General features: G+C 36.4%; 1 protein-coding gene across 1 annotated transcript in view; it reads left to right on the top strand.

The window, feature by feature from the left end:
* Nucleotides 1-20,726, top strand: part of lrp1bb (low density lipoprotein receptor-related protein 1Bb) — a 331,362-nt gene that overhangs the window by 93,415 nt on the left and 217,221 nt on the right. The window contains exon 3 of the mRNA XM_053626734.1: nucleotides 19,562-19,699. Within this exon, the coding sequence (XP_053482709.1) occupies nucleotides 19,562-19,699 (138 nt within the window). The remainder of the gene's footprint in view (nucleotides 1-19,561; nucleotides 19,700-20,726) is intronic.

Raw genomic sequence — 20,726 nt, 5'->3', positions numbered from 1 at the left:
GTTTTTTTTTTTTTTAAAGTTCTGCCACCATGGAATGTAATTACCTCATTGTGTTGCCTCGAGGGAAGGGTGGCTGAGTGTTTCCTGTGCCATATGGCTAGAGGGAACCTGGCTTAGCCTCTCATCCAGCAGCCCTCTGGGACCAGCCAGGCTACTAGGGCTAGCAGAGGAAGCTGGAAAACAGCCTGCTCTCCTCTAATGGGGAAAAGAAAGTGGGATGACAGGCCTGGAACACTCCAAGCACGTTGCACCACACTCCATGATACGAAGGAAACTTTCTTGCTTGCTTAAGAGCTATTTTTCTGCCCAGTTGAACTCCATATTTTTTGTGAACATTTTTTTTTTATTCTTAAGGTTGACTACAGTAAGAGAGATTTATAGCAAAATATATACAGTTTTAGTAGAACTGTCAGGTTTGTAGGCAGTACCTCAGGTACTGTTAAAGGCATAATGGCCAGGATAAGCAGTTGAGCTGCTGTGTTATTTTTTTTTCCACATTTCTATTGCAACAAATTGTGCCTTCTGTACTACACTAGGCTTGTAGGTCTTACTCATAAGAACTCTTCTGTTTAAACACCAGAAAAGTCTTTCACATTATATACACACTACAGAAACTTAACATTTTGCTATGTAGTTGTCTCACCTTGGTCAGGTTTCACTTTTCACTCATATTCCATGATGTCATCAATATAGACATCCATCCATCCATCCATCCATCTTCTACCGCTTACTCCTTTTTCAGGGTCACGGGGAACCTGGAGCCTATCCCAGGGAGCATCGGGCACGAGGCGGGGTACACCCTGGACAGGGTGCCAGTCCATCGCAGGGCACACAATCACACACACTCACACACCCATTCATACACTATGGACACTTTAGACACGCCAATCAGCCTACCATGCATGTCTTTGGACTGGGGAGGAAACCGGAGTACCCGGAGGAAACCCCCACAGCACGGGGAGAACATGCAAACAGGGCAATGAATTGTCAGAGGTAGTGGCCATTCATAGTTGCATCTGGAACTTTCTCTTTTCTCTTCACTGCACTACTCTCCTTACTGACACACTGCCAAATTTAGTTATTTCTTCAGAGACTGGAGAAACAATAACTAACATGTTAACAATGCTACAAATACACCACAGTGAAAACATTTCCAAGTAGTTTGTTATACAGGCAATACAGGATTTCGCACAGTTTTTTGTGATGGTTGCGATGGTTTGTGATGGCTGTACATGAGTACAGCTAAAAGGTCTCTTTTACTGTGATCATCACAGTGAAAGACCATGCAAAACAGTTTTGTGCAATTGTAATTTTGCCAATTCAGGTAGCAAAAAAAAAAATACAAAAAACTCTGCAAATTGCATCACAAATTTTGAAAAAAGCTGCAGCAAAATAGAGTATTTTTGGCCACAACCATCACAAAAATCCTGCATGGCCCATATAACAAACTACTTGGCAATGTTTTCGCTGTGGTATTTTTGTAGCATTGTTAAAATGTTAGTTGTCGTTTCTCCAGTCTCTGAAGAAATAACTAAATTTGGCAGTGTGTCAGTATGGAGAGTAGTGATTAATACTAGATTTACTAGACTATAATGCACCAGAGGTATAGGCACTGATTTGTTGAAGTGATGTTATACTTCAATATGAATCTGCACTATATGCTATTTTCCTTTGGGGTACTGTTTTCATATTTTTACACACTAAACGAGCGGTCCATTCAATTAAAATGTAAGTGACATTTCTAGATTGGTTATTAGACGCTTTAGCTGTTGGTATTATTACATTTGATGTCAGACGAAGGAGAATTTTATGTGTGTTCAACCTCTGCTGGCCAATCTCATATTATAACAAATAGATAGTAAATGTTTCCATTCCCCAGGAAAATTGGCACCTGCAGGAAAGAGGTCTGGGAGGTAATGTAGTGTAGCATCTTGTTATTGAGCTGAAGGGCAGCCATTTTGTATTGTGCAGTATTTACCTATATAGTATACACTATAACAGAAAAGCTAAAAAGAAAAATGTACTGATAAGACCCTAAAGTAGTACGAATTTAGTATTTGGTAACATGGAGCCACCAGAAATATAGCATATTATTAGTATAGGCAGTACAGTTAAATTTCAGACCACAACTTTCAAGGTGCATTGCATGTATACACTAATATGCTGATCAATGTGAGCCATTGAACTTTCAAGGTGATCCTGTTTATTTTGCCTTTGTAGGTGTACTCTTTCTTCTTTAACGCTTGCCATCTACTTTGATGCAGCAAATAAATAAGCAGAACAAACAAAAGAAAAGCAGTCTCTCATGTTTGTGATGATTCTGGAGCTGTGAGAATTTTTGAAAGAATGTAGGCTCAAATACTAGCTTTAAAAATGAAATCATTTGGCGTCCTATTTTGCTGTGACAAAAAGCTCAAAGGAGGGTTGTAATAAAATTTACATTCAGGCTGCATTGTTCTCATGAGCCATAAATTGCATCATTTAGCAAGTACTTTAGTGCTGCTCTAGCAAGTATGTTTAGTCTTATTTTATTAAATATATTTATGTTTTGTATATCGTCGGATTTACTTTTTTACTTTGCCGTATTTTGTTTTCTTTCCATGTATCTACGGCACCATTTTAACCCCCCTCTCTTACCCCTCAGTATTGTTTTGTTGGTGACAAAATCATCAGCAAGTGACTTGCCGCTTTCTGAAAAGAGCATATTTCAAAATCTTACAGTTTGCTGTCATGGTACCATTGGGTGACATCAAACTACTAAAGCCTACATTAGGCCCCTGCTGTTGAGGCAGAGATGTGTGTTGATACACCGTGTGCTTTGATACACCAGAGCAAGCACATGGCTCACTTTTGTTGGAAAGAAACTCTACTATGTAACACACCTGCACAGAAACATGTATATTTTCAACTGGGATGCACTCTGTAGAAAAAAAGTGCTAAATCACTAACGCCTTAATAGTTTTCTTCTCAAAGATTTTATTTTCTCCAGTTTCCAATTGGCTTGTCATAACAGTAACATCACTCTATCTTGTAAATCTTTGCTTTTTGCTTCCTTTTTACTTTTTATTCCCTTGTCCTCATCTGAATAGTTTTATTATATTAATGGGCCTGCACAGAGCTAGAAGCTCATTAATTCTTTGGCTATTCCTAAACAATATTCCACACTTTAATAATACCACAGTAATAATAGTAGCCAATACCACATTGCAATTGTGTTTTGTGCATGTTTTAGGCCAATCACTTAAATATTTTAGATTAGTTGCATACTTTCTGTGACTCATTACATTTACAATACTGTCACATTAGAAAATTTGTGTTCAAGTAAAATGATTTGAAACAAAGCATTTTGATTAAAACTTCAGAGGTCACAAATCCCAAAGAGAAACTGTGACTACTGTGTAGAAAAATTTAACATTATTAATCCAAATGAGTATTACAATACAAATATTATACCACAGTATTATTGAGTTCTCAAATATGATTGATCAAAAGGTATAGAAAGGCAAATCACAGGTTTATATTGATACACTCATTCTAATATGTTATTGTTTCTATAGTAACAGCACATCGAGATTTTATGCTATTGTATGATATGTATGCTACACATAATCTAAGACTAATAATAAATAGATTAAAAGCATGTTCTAATTTACCAAGGAAAATCTTATAATTGTTGAAATGTGACACAGTTTTCTGTTTATTTATCATTTATGGAAGGGGTCTCCAGTGGCAGCACTTGTCAGAGTTTTCTGCCGTGGGAAAATCTAATGACGGTTGATATAATTAATTATGATGGTTTTTCTATAACAAGCTGCATTTTATTAACTTCAAGAGACAGTGCAGGAATGATGATGTAAGTAATACCAGGAACTGAATGGTTTCACGGACGATCCGAAATATTAAATGTAAGCATTGGCAAATTTCTGTGGTATAAGAGGACATGCTGTTATAGGAAAGACAAAAGTACTATACTATAGTACTATATACTAGTAACTTTATCACACCACCAGCATATCTACCAGCTTTTACTCCTTAGTTAAATATTATTAGCATTCAAAATTATATATTAGCTCAACAATGGATTCTGTCCATTTACAATGCAGTATAATATTACATAGAGTCACTGTTCCCTTCCAGAACTATTGAATGTCAGGGTTTGGATTATTGCACTGAGGATAATGTTTTGCAAAATGTATTAGAGACAGTAAAAAAACTCAGCCACATCTTCTCTGGAAGGTGATAAAAATTCTAATAGTACAAGGCCTGGAATGTTTTAAACAGCAGGCATATTTATCTAGGCACTTGCCCACCTACTATATGTTGTGGGTAAGAAGCACACACTCCAGGAATTGAGATGACTGCTGCTGCCACACAGGTATTCTACACTCAACAGTGCATTTATTCAAAGAGTAATGTACCACCAGACGTGAAAACTATGCTGTAAAATGCCTTTTTCAAGTAACTGTTTACATAAAAGTTTGTCTTATTGTCTCGTTCCAAAAAAGCCGTGCATTATTTATGTGATTGACATTAAGGCTAAGGCACCCTACTTGGAATAAAGCCCATACAGAATATATACATATTAGCAGAACTCAGAACATTTGAAAATTTTGAAATTCTATAAGCCTTGCCAGGGGTCCGACCACCTTCCCATAGGTTTGTTTCTTGAGCATTGTGAGTGACTGAGGCTGTGTGTTTAAAAATGCATGGCTCTGTGCAGGTGCTGAGTCCCCTGCGGTGGCTCGGCTGTGATATATGGATGCTTTATTGAACGGTGAGTAGTTTTGAATGTGATGTATTGAGATTTGGTGGTTTGGAAGGCGTACCCGTTTGAAGGAAGTGATGGCTCCATTTCACTGGATGTTGATTACATTACTTGGTCATGATGAATGGCTTTAATTAAATTTCGTCTATGATTTATGAAGTATGCATGGCTAATGTGAGCCAAGGAACAATAGGCTCAGTGCATGTTATTGTGTAAGAAGTCTTAAAGCCCATACTACCAGCTTGGGCAATGGGGCTGAACAGTTGTGTTTACACCAATATAGCTGGCGTTTCTGTTCAGCATTGCACTTAATTGCCATCGGACAGAGGATCACTGTGGCTTACAGAGCAATGTTTTGGTCACACGTCTTTAGAATTAGAAGGAATACTGTGAGTGTAAAATCAGAGTTAAGCAAAGCTCAGTTCCACAACTGTAGCTATGCTTTAGTTTAGTGCCTAATTAAAGTACTATGAGAATTAATTCACTCTATTTAGGCAGTCATTCCTTATAATCAACTTTGTCTTTAGCATGCATTAACATCCATTTGATCGAGTTATCCTGGTGAGCGTTGTGCTGAGCCATGTGCTGATAAAGGAGAAATGTGTAAGTCTGCCCCTACAGTATATAGGACTAAGTGGAGGAGATGAAAGACGTGGACAGTGATGCCTGGAGCTAATCTCTTTGACATTTGAAGATAAACCCATATGAACATCAATATGAATGCCACTGCCTTTCAGAGCAATCCACAAATCAGAGCAGACATCAGACAGAACACAAACAGACAAGACTTGTACCAACGCAAATGGCAAAAGCAGATTCCACAGAGAAAGGATTGAGTATAGTTAGGAGGGCACTGTGTGGTAAACTGGGAATACTGCTTTACCACTGCCAAGAAACATAAGCAATAGCGAACAACCAAAAAGAAAATATTGTTATTGTAGTGCAATGCAATTGAACAGACATATGTGTGTGACTTTAGATTACATTTATCAGAATCAATATCAGTGGTAAAATTTCAACTAAAATTGTGAAGGTCAAGCTAGATAAGAATCCTTGCTTACAAAAATATCTTACATGACTGAATGGTGACAGCAGTTATGCTTTAATGCTTAACAATTAATGATTAATTAGTGACTATAAACAAGACTGTTTAAAGTGGATATGCTTTTGGTTTTTCTTTTGTTGTCTTTTGTTTTTTGCACTGGCACTTCACCTTAACACTTTTGAGTACAGCCACAAATTCATGGATAAACAATTCATCAGTCTCAAACTTTAAAGCAGAGTATAAACACATACCTCTCTGTCCAGTCATCTATAAACATTCTGTTTTGTCATTGTTGTTTTTTTTTTAACATGCTACGTCATCACTTCACTAATTAAACCAGTGAGGGTAAATCTATGAAAGACTGTGAAAACCATGTAACAGAGAATCTGTTAGAGAAGCAGCAGTGGGTAATGTTTATGAAAAAGTCACTGAACTATGGACATTCTTTTTTCATACATTTATTATCTGCGGTATTTATCCTATGATTTAAAGTGCAAATAATTCATATAAAGAAATAAAAATGATATCGTGGAAAAGTTCATTTTTTCTGTAATTTAATTAAAAAAGTGGAAGTTTCATATATTCTAGATTCATTACACATAAAGTGAAATATTTCAAGCCTTTTTTTTGTTTTAATCTTGATGATTACGGCTTACAGCTCATGGAAATCAAAAATCCAGTACGTCAAAGTATTAGAATAAAGAATTTATAATGCAGAAATGTCGACCTGAGAAGAGCTCTAATCACATAATTAACTCAAAACACCTGCAAAGGTTTCCTGAGCCTTTAATCTCTCAGTCTGGTTCAGTACACTCAGCCTCAATCATGGGGAAGATGAAAGTAAATTTTGCTTTTCATTTGGGAATCAAGGTCCCAGAGTCTGGAGGAAGAGTGGAGAGGCACAGAATCCAAGTTGCTTGAAGTCCAGTGTGAAGTTTCCACAGTCAGTGATGATTTGGTGCCATGTCATCTGCTGGTGTTGATCCACTGTGTTTTCTCAAGTCGAGAGTCAATGCAACATCTACCAGGAGATTTAGAACACTTCCTGCTTCCATCTGCTGACTAGCTTCATGGAGATGCTGATTTCCTTTTCCAGCAGGACTTTGCAACTGCCCACAGTGCCAAAACTACTAGTAACTGGATTGCTGACCATGATATTAAAGAGCCCCAAGCAAGTAAATTAACATACTTTTCAGAAGGTCGACATGTCTGCATTATAAGTTCTTTATTCTAATATTTTCAGAAACTGGATTTTTGATTTCCATGAGCTGTAAGTTGTAATCATCAAAATTAAAACAGCAACAAAAAAAGGCTTGAAATATTTCACTTTGTGTAATGAATCTAGAATATATGAAAGTTCCACTTTTTGAATTAAATTACAAAAAAAAAAACTTTTCATTAATTCATTAATCAGTTAAACATTGTAATTGTTGTATAAGCAGTATGCAGATTAACACACTCCAGACCATGCAGTTATACAAAAATAATGCATGTGGGGTGTGTCTGTGAAGTGCATTATTTGTATGCATATTTCATATAACAGCATGACTACATTATACCTTAGATAAATAATATAATATTCTGGGAAATTATGAAAATTATAAAGATAAAATATAAAAGACAAACACCTAGGATGTGTTTCCAACTACAGTTTTTCATCATAAAATAATTCTTAAAACACTGCTTAGAATATTTGTTTAAGTACTTAATATGATGGGAAGTACTTAATATAACATACAACTGAATCCAAAAGTTGGTGTCTCCCTTGTTTCCTAGGAGAGAAAAAAAGAAATATACAAATATAAATTAGTAGTAGTTATGTTCATTCTTGTTGACATGTTCTGGTTAACTGAATTAAATATGCCTCATTAAGATGTCTAATGATATAAAGCAGTCAACATATGCTCATTTTGAACTGTTCACAGTTTCTTAAATAAGATTTAACTAAGAGGCTCAAACTCTCCAGCAGTTTTCTGAAAGTAGTTCAGTTAAAAGTTAGTGGGAATCAGGGAAAGACTTATAACACACTAACAACAAACAGTGGAAGAAATTAGGGAAAAAATCCAAAACAAAGCACTAAGGACAAGTTGAAAACAAATCTGCACTTATGGTGCATTCATATATGTTTGCATACTAAAATTGGACTATGAACTTTTGCCAGTTATTGTTATTTCCAATAATGAAGATACATCTGTAAATCTGTAAAACTGGGCAGCACAGCAGCACAGTGTCGCCACCTCACAGCACCAGGGTTCCCAATTAAATCCTGAGCTAGGGTTACTGTCTATGCATTTCACATGTTCTTCCTGTGTCCATGTGGACTTCCTCCAGAATCTGTGGTTTTCTCCCATCTCCCAAAAACATGCCAGTAAGTTTATCAGCTACTGTTATTTGCCCTTGGTGTGAATAAGTGTGTGAATGTGTGTGTATGGTGCTCCATGATGGACTGGTTTCCCATCCAGACTGTATTCCCACTTTGGGACCAGTTTTCCTGGTGCACTGGATGCAAAAGGATAGGGTGTTTATTGAAGATGAATGAAAGGAATGAGTGAATTTGTAAACTTTAACTTGTGTTTAATATCTTGTTGGTTTCATCATACCAAAGGAAGGGTATACAGTACATACCTTTGTACTCAACTGTGTGCCTGTGACATCAAGGCACTATAAAATGACCCACTCAGCTGTAGTTTATTGAGCTTCTAACTAGTGGATTTTATTTATTTATTTATTTCCCCCCATTATTTCCCAGCATGGTCCTGATTAAAATGATAATCATAATTAACAAAGCAGCTAAGATTTCAGCCAGAAGGCTTTCATCGCACATTAAATAGATGGATTAGCTAGTCCCAGCTGATTTCTCCTCATTCACATTGAGAAAAGAGGGTAAATATCACCATGACTTTTTTAATTAAAAGTAATATGTGCAAGAAAGGACAGAGACTGCAGATTTATTTTGGCAGCCGACTTGCCTGAAAATAACATTGGACCCGTTCTTGTAAGCTTAAAAAGGACAAAACCTTGTTTGTTTATCGAAGGTCTGCTTTGTACGGAGTGGGAATGCTCATCTGTATGCTTAATGTTCATGGCAAAACATTTGATTTCCTGAGACCCTTGTGCGATAGGCTTGTTTTTTGAGCAGTCTAATTGAGGCTTGTATTTGCATTTGTTTCTGACAGCCATGTTACAAGGAGGCATGACAGTTGACATCTCAAAGAGCAAGCATTTTCATTGGATTGAATGCAGGAGAAATAATGTGCTCATTTGGACTTTTGGGAAAGTAACCGGAATTATTGCTCAAATAATGTAAATCAGTTTTATCGTGCCAGGTATTTTACATATGAGGGATTTGGTGTGTACACATGTACTAAGGTTGTCTCCAAACCTATGTTGAAAACCAATGCCTAATGTAATGTAATTACAGTACAGTATATATAGTGAGCGAGTTAACTTATGACTAAGGAACACAAACACATATATAACTCGGGGAGAGGAAGACTGTGTAGCCACAGTTGGTCTACACTTAAATGGTTTACACTGGTTCTCATTCACCCATTCACACACACACTCACATACCAATGGTAGCAGAGCTGCCATGCAAGGCCCTAACTTGCCTTTGGGAGCAACTTGGGCTTCAGTGTCCTGCCCAAGGACACTTCGGCATGTGCTGTCATGTGGGCCAGGAATCGAACCGCCAACCCTACGATTAGACAACCCACTCTACCACCTGAGCCTCCGTAGTTCTCCTGATCAGTTTTTGATGTAGCACATTGTGTTTGCAACCTAGACAAAGCATCAACAAGTCATTGGCAAATATTTAGTCTATGAGCTACAGTTTTCTCAAATCAGAAGTAAAGACATTATTTGACTCTCTCTGGCTAACATCTTTATTTCCATCAAACAGTGCTGCTAAATTAGAGACTTTTGGGGATAGATTTGCTGACTTTTTAGACTTTGTTTCAAAAAAGAGCCTAGCAACAAACAGCGTGACCTTTTGAGCAGATGTTAGTGATGATCCTGAACTCATTATATCTCGCATTACACCTGCTGCTTATATGAGTTGAGTCGACTCACCACCAGTGTGTAGCCAGACTGAGTTGCAAGTTGATCACCATTGTTTGTCCCACCCTTGCACTTTTTTGTTGTTTGTTTTAAACGTTCTTCATGGTGATATTTATGTATTTAAGTAAAAAAAGATTTATTTCATCCATAACCGTTTCCTTCATATCTATTTCATGACTCCTCAATACCACTGCTTCTTTTTGTCTGCATTCTTGACAGAAGGTCTAGTATTTTGTGAATGTGTAAATGTCCCATGATTAAAGATGACTCAAATTATAGTTTATTATTTTCTGTTCTGATAAAACTCTATTCTATTTCATTGTCTTTTCACATGTCTATTCAAGTGTCTTCAGAAAATCTTACTTATTCATATACCCTACTTTGAAATTTGATATGCAAATGATTATGATAAATCAATGAATATGCAAATTATGACATCTGTGACATAGGGCTGTAACAGTATGCTCTGGTCATTATTCGAATCGATTCACAATGCTGGCTTCACAATTCAAATCAATTCGATTCTCAGAATATTTTGATCAAAATTTCAAGAAAAAGAAAAGAAAAATCATGACTGAAAATACATATTTTTTTTATTTCTGAATCCTAAATAATGCAAAACTGTGTCTGTATTTTGTCTGTATGAAACTAAATATATCAAAAATTGCCGTGAACAGAGGTTCAATATTATAAACAAAATGTACTACATTTTTAATGTATCCTAAAAATAAATAAATAAATAGATAAATTATCCCAAATATCTGATTAAATAAACAAAGTCTCTGACATATGGAAAATCACCTGGAGCATGATGAGCGCTATAGAAGTACCTGAGATATCATTTTAACTGGAAATAGAGCAACAAAGTCGGCTAAAATAACCGACATCCACGACCTCTTTCTTGGGCACCGTAGATCACAGAGCAGTGGGACTGGTGCCAGTTTAAAGCTACTGAAGAGCCTTCTTATAACATGTCGGCCAGGAGCTATTTTTCCCAGTGTGCGCTCATTATATTTTAACATTATTGGTTGCACAGACTAGGACCTTTGGTGTTTCGAACAGTGCAGTTTTGTTAGATGCATAATTAATAGAATGCTGATTCATGTGATGTGAATTGCACATCGCCAAATGTGTGTAGTCCAGCAGGGGGTGGAAATAGAAAGTGTTTTGTGCCACCATGAATTGCATTATGTTTAAACATACACAATAATGAAAGGTTCTCTTTAGCAAAAGTCAATAGGAAGTAGGATTTATGTTCTTTTTCTAGTTGTTGAACCTCGTCCGCTGGGCAACTACGAATAAAAAACTCAATAGCCCAGATGTGGACTCTGCATGTGCTGGGTACCCAAGCTACTGATTTGTCCACTTTCAGTTATGTACAACCCCTGGCAAAAAATATGGAATCACCACACTTAGAGGATGTTCACCTGGCTTTTTTTCCTTAGTAGCAAATAAACAGATCACAGATATGACACAAAACAATTTAATAACGGAACATTCTGGCTTTCTGAAACATATCTCAAACAAATTAAATTAAATTATTTAATTAATGGCATATTGTTTTTCCAGATCAAGTAGAGGAAAAAGTTATGGAGTCACTCAATGTTGAGGAAAAAATTATGGAATCACTCAATATTGAGGAAAAAAATGATGGAATCAGCAACAAAAAAAAAAATCACAATTAGTACTTTGTTGCTCCTCATCTGGCTGTTATGATGGCCTGAATTGTTTGAGGCATGGACTTCACTAATGGAAAACAATATTCTCCATCAATCTGGTTCCAACTTTCTCGAATAGCAGTTGACAGATCAGCTTTGCAGGGTGGAGCCTTGTCATTGACCAGTTTTTTAAATTTCCATCATAAATGTTAAATCGGATTAAGATCAGGACTGTTTACTGGCCATGCCATTGAGTTGATATGCCTTTCCTGAAGAAAAGCTTTAACACTCTTTGCTCCGTGGCAATATGCATTATCTTCCTGAAAAATTACTTTATCATCACCAAACCTATTTTCTATCGATGGAATGAAAAAATTGTCCAAATTTTCAATGTACGCCTGCGCATTGACTGTTGAGGTCTCTCCTGGTCCTTTACCTGACATGCAACCCCATATCATAAATGAGTGGGGAAATTTGACTCTTTTCTTCAGGCAGTCTTTATACATTATGGCCAATGCAGATTCATGATTCATCACTGAGTATCACTTCCTCCAGTCATCCACACTCTATGATTGCTCCTCTTGAGCCCATTGTAGCCTTGTTTTCTTCTGTTTAGGTGTTAGTGCCTTTCTGTATGTAAATCCCATTTCATTTAGCCGATTTCTCACAGTTCTGTCACAAAAATTGACTCCGGGTTCCACCCATTTGTTTTTCATTTGTTTTGTTGTGCATTTTCTATTTTCAAGGCATACTGCTTTGAGTTTTCTATCCCGACGCTTTGACATCTTCCTTGGTCTACCCATATATTTTCCTTTTACAACCTTCCCATTTTGTTTATACTTACATCAAATTTTAGACACAGCTGACTGGGAACAATCAACATTTTTTGCCACACTCCATGTTGGATTTCCTTCTTGAAGGAGTTTTATAATCCTTTCTATTGTTTCACTTGACAACTCTCTTGTTGGGGCCATGTTTCCTTTCAAAAAGTCTATGGTTGAGGTCTGTAAGCACTCTCATGCACCTGTGCAAATAGAACTCTAGCATATGCACATACACACAGATCTGTTTTATTGTTTCTATTATTTCTATTGTATAAGTATTTATGGAAATTATTTTCTCTCTTTGATGTTATTCATCCTACTTGTACTGCTGTGTCAGTTTGAATTTCCCCTACGTGGGATCAGTAAAGGTACATCTTATCTTATCCATCCTATCTTATCTCATACATTCATCCAACCATTTTCTGTACCGCTTATCCTACGCAGGGTTGTGGGGTGTCTGGAGCCTATACCAGGGGGACTCGCATATTGTTGCATTGTGGAGTCTGATGGCTGATGGCACGAAAGAGCCCCCAGACGTTTTGAGGCACGTAGCTGGATGAATCTGTGGCTGAATATGCTCCTGAGCCTCTTCAGCTCAGCGTAGAGAGGATGAAATGGATAGATGGATGGAAGGATGGATAGATGGACTGATATAACCATGTAGCTAGTTTTCAAGAATTATAGTGAGACTTATAGAATTAGTGAGCCTCCAACTAGGGGTCTAGTGAATTCATTTTGGTTCTAGTGATTTTTTTTTTGGTTCTAAAAAAGGAAGCATTGATAATAAAATTTACTATGAGCCATGATACTACCACACTTTTCTTCTGTTATAATTGGTTATAGTGTTTAATATGCTACTTAATTTGAATCTTATTTAGATTTAGATTTATTTCTAAAGATGTTCTCCACTTCCATATTGCACAGTTCTCATATTGCAGGATGATTCAGTAGAAGCTGTGTCATGACTGCTAATTTAGTGCAAGGCAATGAGAACTGATTTCCTATCATCCTGCACACCATCTGTTATTGTGCTTGGTGCGTATCAGTCTGCTGAATATTCATCTCTCCACTCATTTGATTAGATTAGTTCCCAATCAGTTTGTGAGTGGAAACGATTCTGTAATCAACAATACAGTTTTATTAAGATAATCACAGTTTGTCGCAGATCTTCACTCCCCGGTGTTAACTATGTGCTGTATGTTACACGTGAGCACTTATTGCAGAGTTCTGCCGCCATGTTTAGTCGTCAGTAAAAGGAAATTGCTACATGAATGCATAATTATGCAGATGCTTTCCAGTGTATACAATTTGTGATTGAAAATTAGCAAGGATTTGGAATTAGATTTGGATTTGGAATTAGAAAATTCCAAATCATCACAATTTGGAACTTTTGGAAATTATTCACACTGTTAAACCATATACCATTCTTCTGTCCTGAAGATGATTGTAAGGCTGATCTGCCTGCTGTCATGTTTTTGCTTGACATTAGTGTTTGACATTTCATAATATCCTTAGACTTATGAAAAAAATGAATATCAGGAAAAGAAAGGGACAAAAAAGTTTATATTTCTTTAAAATAGGAATTCAAAATTATGCAAATAATGCACTTTGATAGCGATACCTAGTTTATCTGTATAATTTTCCGTCTCATGAAGAATAAATGAACATCACTGAACCATTTATTACCCACTTAGGATATCTTTGTTGGCCAGGGATCAGAGCGGTGATGTAGTAGGGACTCTGGAGATTTGTAAGAGGCCTTGTCACGTGGGCAATAAATCTCATGCTAAGTGGCTGTGTTGCAGTTCTGGTAATTGATACTGGTGTAGTTAAGGTGCAATGTGACACATTCACAGCATGCAAAATGGAAGCTAATGTTTCGCTTAGACATGTTTTATGTGCTCTAGTGGCTGCTCAGCAGATGAGGGTCACCTACGTGCCTCATGAATCTTTAAACAGCTGCTGGGTGCAGAAGTGTCAATAAGGAGATCACTGAGGCTGTGTTTTCTCCCTCTCTCACTTTCTGTCTTTACCACTCTGTCTGTCTCTCACTTTCTCTCTGACTATCAGTCAATGATCCAGCATTCCTCAGCAGCATGTGTGCATCTGCTGGTATGAAAAACAACACTATGCTGTCAACTAGGGCTGTTAAAAGTACCATAATATTTCATGGTAATTTACTGCTGAGTGTGTTCAAATGTAAAACGCCTCTTTTGTTTAAGGCCCAGGGATATGACTATCACCAAATGCAGGAGGGAAGAGACACAAAGATTAAACCAAAGAAGTTTTGAACACACGTGCCTGTGTAGCCTCCAATTTGTGTAATATGCTGATTATGTCTGCAGCTATTTTCTGTTTTGCTGAAATGTAACATAAACTGCAAAATATATTTTTACCCTGAGCGGGAAGCAGCTTGCGGGAAGCACCGTGACTTACTTGTAAAGAACATACAAAGCTTTAAACAGTCAACCACAACATGATTGTCACGAGTTCCCCTTTAAGCAGCGCGCTGTGGAGCATGTGAGCGCGCATGCACGAGCAGGTGCGTGAGCACCTGCTTTTCCCTTGTTGACAATCGTGACATTTCGACACGTGCATTTGTTATGTTTCTGTTATGTCTCCTCCCTGTTCTGTCATTGGCTATGGTTTCACGTGTGTCTGAATTGCTCTCAGCCGTCAGCCATTACGAGGCTGATTAGGTTTGTATATATACTGCCCGCCTCCCAGCACACGGCGCGGAATATTACAGTAGTTTAGATGAGAGATAGATGAGATAAGTTTAGTTTAGATCAGATCCGTCACCATAGTCATAGTCAATGTTTAGATTCATTTGTCTAGTTCACGCTGGTTTCTCCGCTCCCACTATCGTGCCATTGTTTATGTTTCATGTTTTGTATCTCAACCCTGTTTTCCGTGACCACGACCTTGATTCCTGCCTAGCCCCGTGTATGCCTGTTTGCCGATCGTCTGACCTTTTGCATGTTTGTGGATTACGTTTTGGATCACGTTTGGATTTACCTGCCTGTGCCTCTCTTAAATAAAACTGTTCATACTGCGTTTGCATCCGTCCTATCTTCCTTACGTCACGAAACGTGACAGTGATGTCAAAATTACATCAAGACCCATGGCTTATTTCATTTCAGGTACAGTTACAAGTAAGGTAGAACAACATGCCAAATGCTAGGTACAATAAAATGATAATGTGGCTACGTAGCATAAGGTGATAATGTGGCTAGGTAGCATAAGACTCCTAACAAAAAAGTTCATAACAAAGGCAGAGAACAAATAAGAGTGAACATGCTATATAATGCAAAGCAATATCAAAGTATTAGCAAAGAGCAAGCAAAGGTGCAAGGCTTCGCAAACTGAAACACTGAGAGTTAGGTAAATATACAGTCTCGAAAACAAGTCAGGAAACAAGCTGAGGTGTTAGTATTCAGGGAGGTGGACCAAACATTTTCAGCAGGGTTCAAATTCAGAGATGGAGATGGTCATTCCAAAGCATTGATTATGTGTTTCTTTAACCATTTTGGTGCTAAATTAGGAAGTATGTTTGGCTCATTGGTAATGAGACTGATGGCTAAAACTGAGAGGCTCAGGAGGAGATTCTTCCCTCGGGCCATAAGACTCCTGCACATTTCTGCACATTCCATACTAATTTTGTACATCAGTTTTTTTCACATATCTGGACATATGTTTAATATTTCTTATCTTATTTTTTTATTAATTTCTGATTTTTTATTTTTTTTTAGTATTTAATGCACAGTCTAAAGAGAAATACGTGAGGTTTTCATTTCACTGCAAGTTGTATACTGTATACAATTGTGTATGTGACAAATAAAATCTTGAATCTTGAAATTCTTCCTCTTGTTAAAAATTCTGTCTATGGCCAAGCCTGAAAATTCTGGCAGAGGAAACTTGGGATCATATTCATTAACCATGCATACAGATAGTTTTTGTGTTATCCATTCATACACACATTTCTATGCGAGGATGTGATTGGTCAAGTTCTTGATAATGAGCAATTTTTAGGCCATTGCAGGGCTTCTAAATGCAGTTGTGATAACAGAATGCACACATATATCCATAAAAGTTTTAAACGGGTCATATGATGCTTTTTAATGTTTTCCTTTTCCTTTATTGTGTAATGTATCTGTTTGTGCATGTATAAGATCTGCAAAGTTACAAAGCTCATTGTCTCCCACAAAGAGATTTATTCTATCTAACAGAGAACACTGCTCCAGACCTGCCTAAAACACCTCAGTCGAAGTCCAGATATTACTTCTGCAATTGTCTAGGTCACAATTTGAAATATCAGCAAAATGCCATTATAATTAAGAAATTTTTAATCAATAAATATTTTTAAACTGTATTTTATGTTGTCACTTCAGTATATAAAGTTGTTCAATCAGAGTGTTTGAGACAGACTGGGAATAGAGGTACTGCAATAATGTACAGTATGTGAAAGATAATGCGTTGTTTAATTTTACATTAAAGCATGTTAACCTATTCTGTTACACCCAATAAACAAAATAATGAACTTTTAAAATCATATGACCCCTATATATATATATATATATATATATATATATATATATATATATATATATATATATATATATATATATATATATATATATATATATATATATTTCCTAGAAAAATCACTCATAACAAATCTCTACTTCATTGTCTTAGACCTGCCTAAGTTCATCTTCTTAGACCTATTTGACATGCTCCCTGTTGTCTACAACAAGCAGTGCCATGAGCAGGCTACTGGAATTTTAAAAGGGAAGTTGTGTTTACCATATATGGTGATTTAGGTGTTTTTTTAGGCAAATGAGTGTGGCCATACATGAACACAGCAATTTAGAATATGTGGGATTTAACAAAGTCCACTGAGTGTAGCTGTGCTTACGCACAAGTGGTAAATAGCGATTTACTTATGCATACTTCCAGTTCTTACACACAAATTTAGAAGTAGTTGTACGCATGCTTTGATAGATTAGATTCCTGAAATATTCTGGAAATTAGCAGAATTCATGATGCCATCAGTTTCACAAGAGCCCCTGAGATGAAGAGGACCGCCTTTTGCAATTATCTATCAATCAGTGCGTTACTTCTCGTGTTACCAGGCAGAGCACCTTGCATGGCCAGTCACATCAATATTTTAATAAAACATGATTTTGATTTCACTGACAACCTTAGATTTTTGGGACCAAAATGCAACATTGTAAGTAATGTTTAGTCATGATTACTTGACTGTTTAAGTAAAGACAACATTAGGTATTACAATGTGATTTGCGCTGTACCAGTGTGATTTGAAATCCATCAAAAATTAAGAAAATTTTATGTAACTTCAATTTGTCTTTGTTCTAACAATCATTGTCATTAGACCTGCTTGTAATGATAGTATTTTATCTATATATCTATATCTATCTATCTATCTATCTATCTATCTATCTATATATATATATATATATATATATTTTTTTTTTTTCATTCATTAGTATTCTTATTGTTATTTTACTTTTAACCATGTCCAGTTTCCCTGGGGTATATGTATGAGGATGTAATAAAGAGCAGGTGACATTTTTCAAATCGTATTACTGTCCACTGTAGCTTCAGATTCCTTTTCCTGGCTGAAGGAGTGGAACCTGATGTGTTTTTCTATTGTTCTATCCCATCTGCCTCAAGTTTCGAAGCTTTGAGATGCACTCTGAGATTTTTTTCTGCTGAACATGAGTGGTAATTTTAGTTACCATTGGGTTCTAGTTATCACAGTTTTCCCCATTCTGATTTTGATGTGAAAATGGCACTATTAGAATACACAAAATTAAACATGGCTAATTAAACATTAGCACTCTGGCTAAGCTTTGTGCAGTCTGTTGAAAGTATTGTTCGATACACAGACATATCAAATCAAGAGTCTTGTAGTCATAAGGCTTTAATGCCTGTCATTATAAAATGCTTTGTATTGAAAGGAAGTCATGTCACCCTGAAATGTAGTCATTATAGTACAAACTGTGAAATGCAATGCACGCATGGCATTTCTTTTCCTTAGTGACGTGCCAAAAAAGTAAAACCTTCGCTATAGTGCTTTCTTATAATCTGATCTCTGTACTAGAATATAATGTGCAGATTTGCATTTAAAGACTGATTTTGTGTGGGAATTGCTGAAAGGAATCTGCTTTCAGCACAGTGGAAATGTATTGTGCAGTGCTGCAGTGCAGGATTCGTAAATGCAGTCCACGGTTATAAAAATGTAACAGCTGTCTGATCACAAATCTTTTACTGAATCTGTTGTTGAATCTGTCTATTGTTTTCACACTAATTCAGCATTGCATTCTTTAAGTACAAATCTACACTTATTGTTTTTCAGTAAAGAGTCTAGGAAAGTGCGATGTTTTCCCCCTGTTTAATTTCATTAAACATATTTTATTTCTTACTGTAATGGCTACTTTTAAAGACAGCATGAATTTTGTCTATTTTCAATGTTATATAAGAAATGTATGTTGCTCACACACACACACACACACACACACACACACAAACAGTGTGCCTTATGTGAGGGTATAGTTATAAGAATCATTCACTTCCTTTATGTAACTAAAAATTCAACATTCAGCCTTAGTGATTAATTTATCATTCACTCATAATTTATCATAAAGGAACATATATTCACAAACAGCCCCCATCTTCAGACAATGGCTATGAACGTGTTTGAGTGGCTTTCCTAGAATTAGAGTTTGCCTACAGCAAAGTGAGATGAGCTAGTCTACAATAGGCAGTGAATTAAATGCCATGTAAAATGAAGATGTAGTATGATGATAACGAGAAAAGACACTTCTGTAAATGATTTTCTTTATTCCTCAAAAACGATAAAGGAGAAGGAAGGAAAATTGCAATATTTAATTTTAAATAAAAGACTATATTTAAATAATTTTATTAGTGGCATTAGTAATACCCACACTCATTTTATGTTTATAGAGATAATTATTAATTGCCATGTTGCCTTTTTTTTTTTTGCAATTCAAATTTAGAATTAGTAACTTATTCTAAACACAGAAGTAACTGTGTATGTTTGTGATCTAATATGAAAATCTTCACAGTTATATCTTAAATCTTACAAAGAAATGGGTGCACATGATATGTGTCGCATAATGAGCTGTAAATATCATGTTAATGGCTTTCATCATCTTTTCTTTAGGTACCACAGAAGTAATAGTCAGATGTCACCTCAATCACATACAATGTCCTGGAACAAGAAAGTGCATACACTTCAACAAGCTCTGTAACGGGGCCAAAGACTGTGCGGATGGCTTTGATGAAGGAGTTCACTGCAGAGGTAAGACATCCATATTCATTTGGCTCATGCAGATGTCTGATCATCTCAGCTATGAATGTGACAGTAGCGAAACTTTTGATACCTAAGTAGATGTTTCTCTATATATGTATATTTCCAAGCCAAATTCTAGTCATAATTGTAAGCATGACCCTCATACAGTTCGATTTGTCTTTCACACATATTAACGAAGCGAGTTACGTTCAGATATTATGGGCAGATTTTCTTTTTTTCTTACACTTTAATGAACAGCTGCCCACTAGTTTGGATAGTACTTATCCTGAGAAGGCTCAAATGCTGCCCAAAATGGCCGCCTACCTATAGGCAGCCTATACCTATGTACAGAAGAACATTAGTAATGGGCTAATGGGCTCGTGTACATTCCCAAAATGTTCAGACACTAAGTTTTTTGAAATGTTTAGAAAGGTAAATGTTTATGGTTTGGTACTGTTTGTGATTAGCAGCTGCAGTATTTGCTTACTTTTGTTAGATTTCCTGTGAATTTTGTGAGAGTTTGCATGGGTGGGCAAATCAGTAGCCTAGGCAAGTGTCTATTGTTGCCAGAAAAATACGTTCAACAACCTGAGAAAGAAAACAAATCCTACTCGTTATTGACTTTCACTAAACTTTCATAAAACTTTTCATTTGCTATGTATTTTTAATGTTAATGCACTTCATGGTGGTATAATAATGATAATAATAAAAATAATAATAATGGTGGTAGGATAATGATACACAGAGTCACCATATAATAGTTCATTTCCCTTAGTTTCTTTTAATGCACTTAACTAGCTAACTAGTTGGAATGGGCACAAATCCCCACAGCCACATTCCAGAATCTGGTAGAAAGCCTTCCTAGAAGAGTGGAGGCTGTTATAAAAGCAAAGAGCAAACGAACCGATAAATAATGCCCATGGTTTTGGAATGGGATGTTCAATACTCAGGTGTCTGCATACTTTTGGATACATATTGTAGCTTGCCATATGTACAAGATTATATTAGCAAATACTTTTTAGCCTAGTCTATATCT

This window comes from Ictalurus furcatus, chromosome 6 (assembly GCF_023375685.1).
Source record: "Ictalurus furcatus strain D&B chromosome 6, Billie_1.0, whole genome shotgun sequence".
Taxonomy (NCBI): Eukaryota; Metazoa; Chordata; class Actinopteri; order Siluriformes; family Ictaluridae; genus Ictalurus; species Ictalurus furcatus.
Note: the sequence above shows the minus strand (reverse complement) of the source record. Positions and strands in the feature narration are given on the sequence as shown.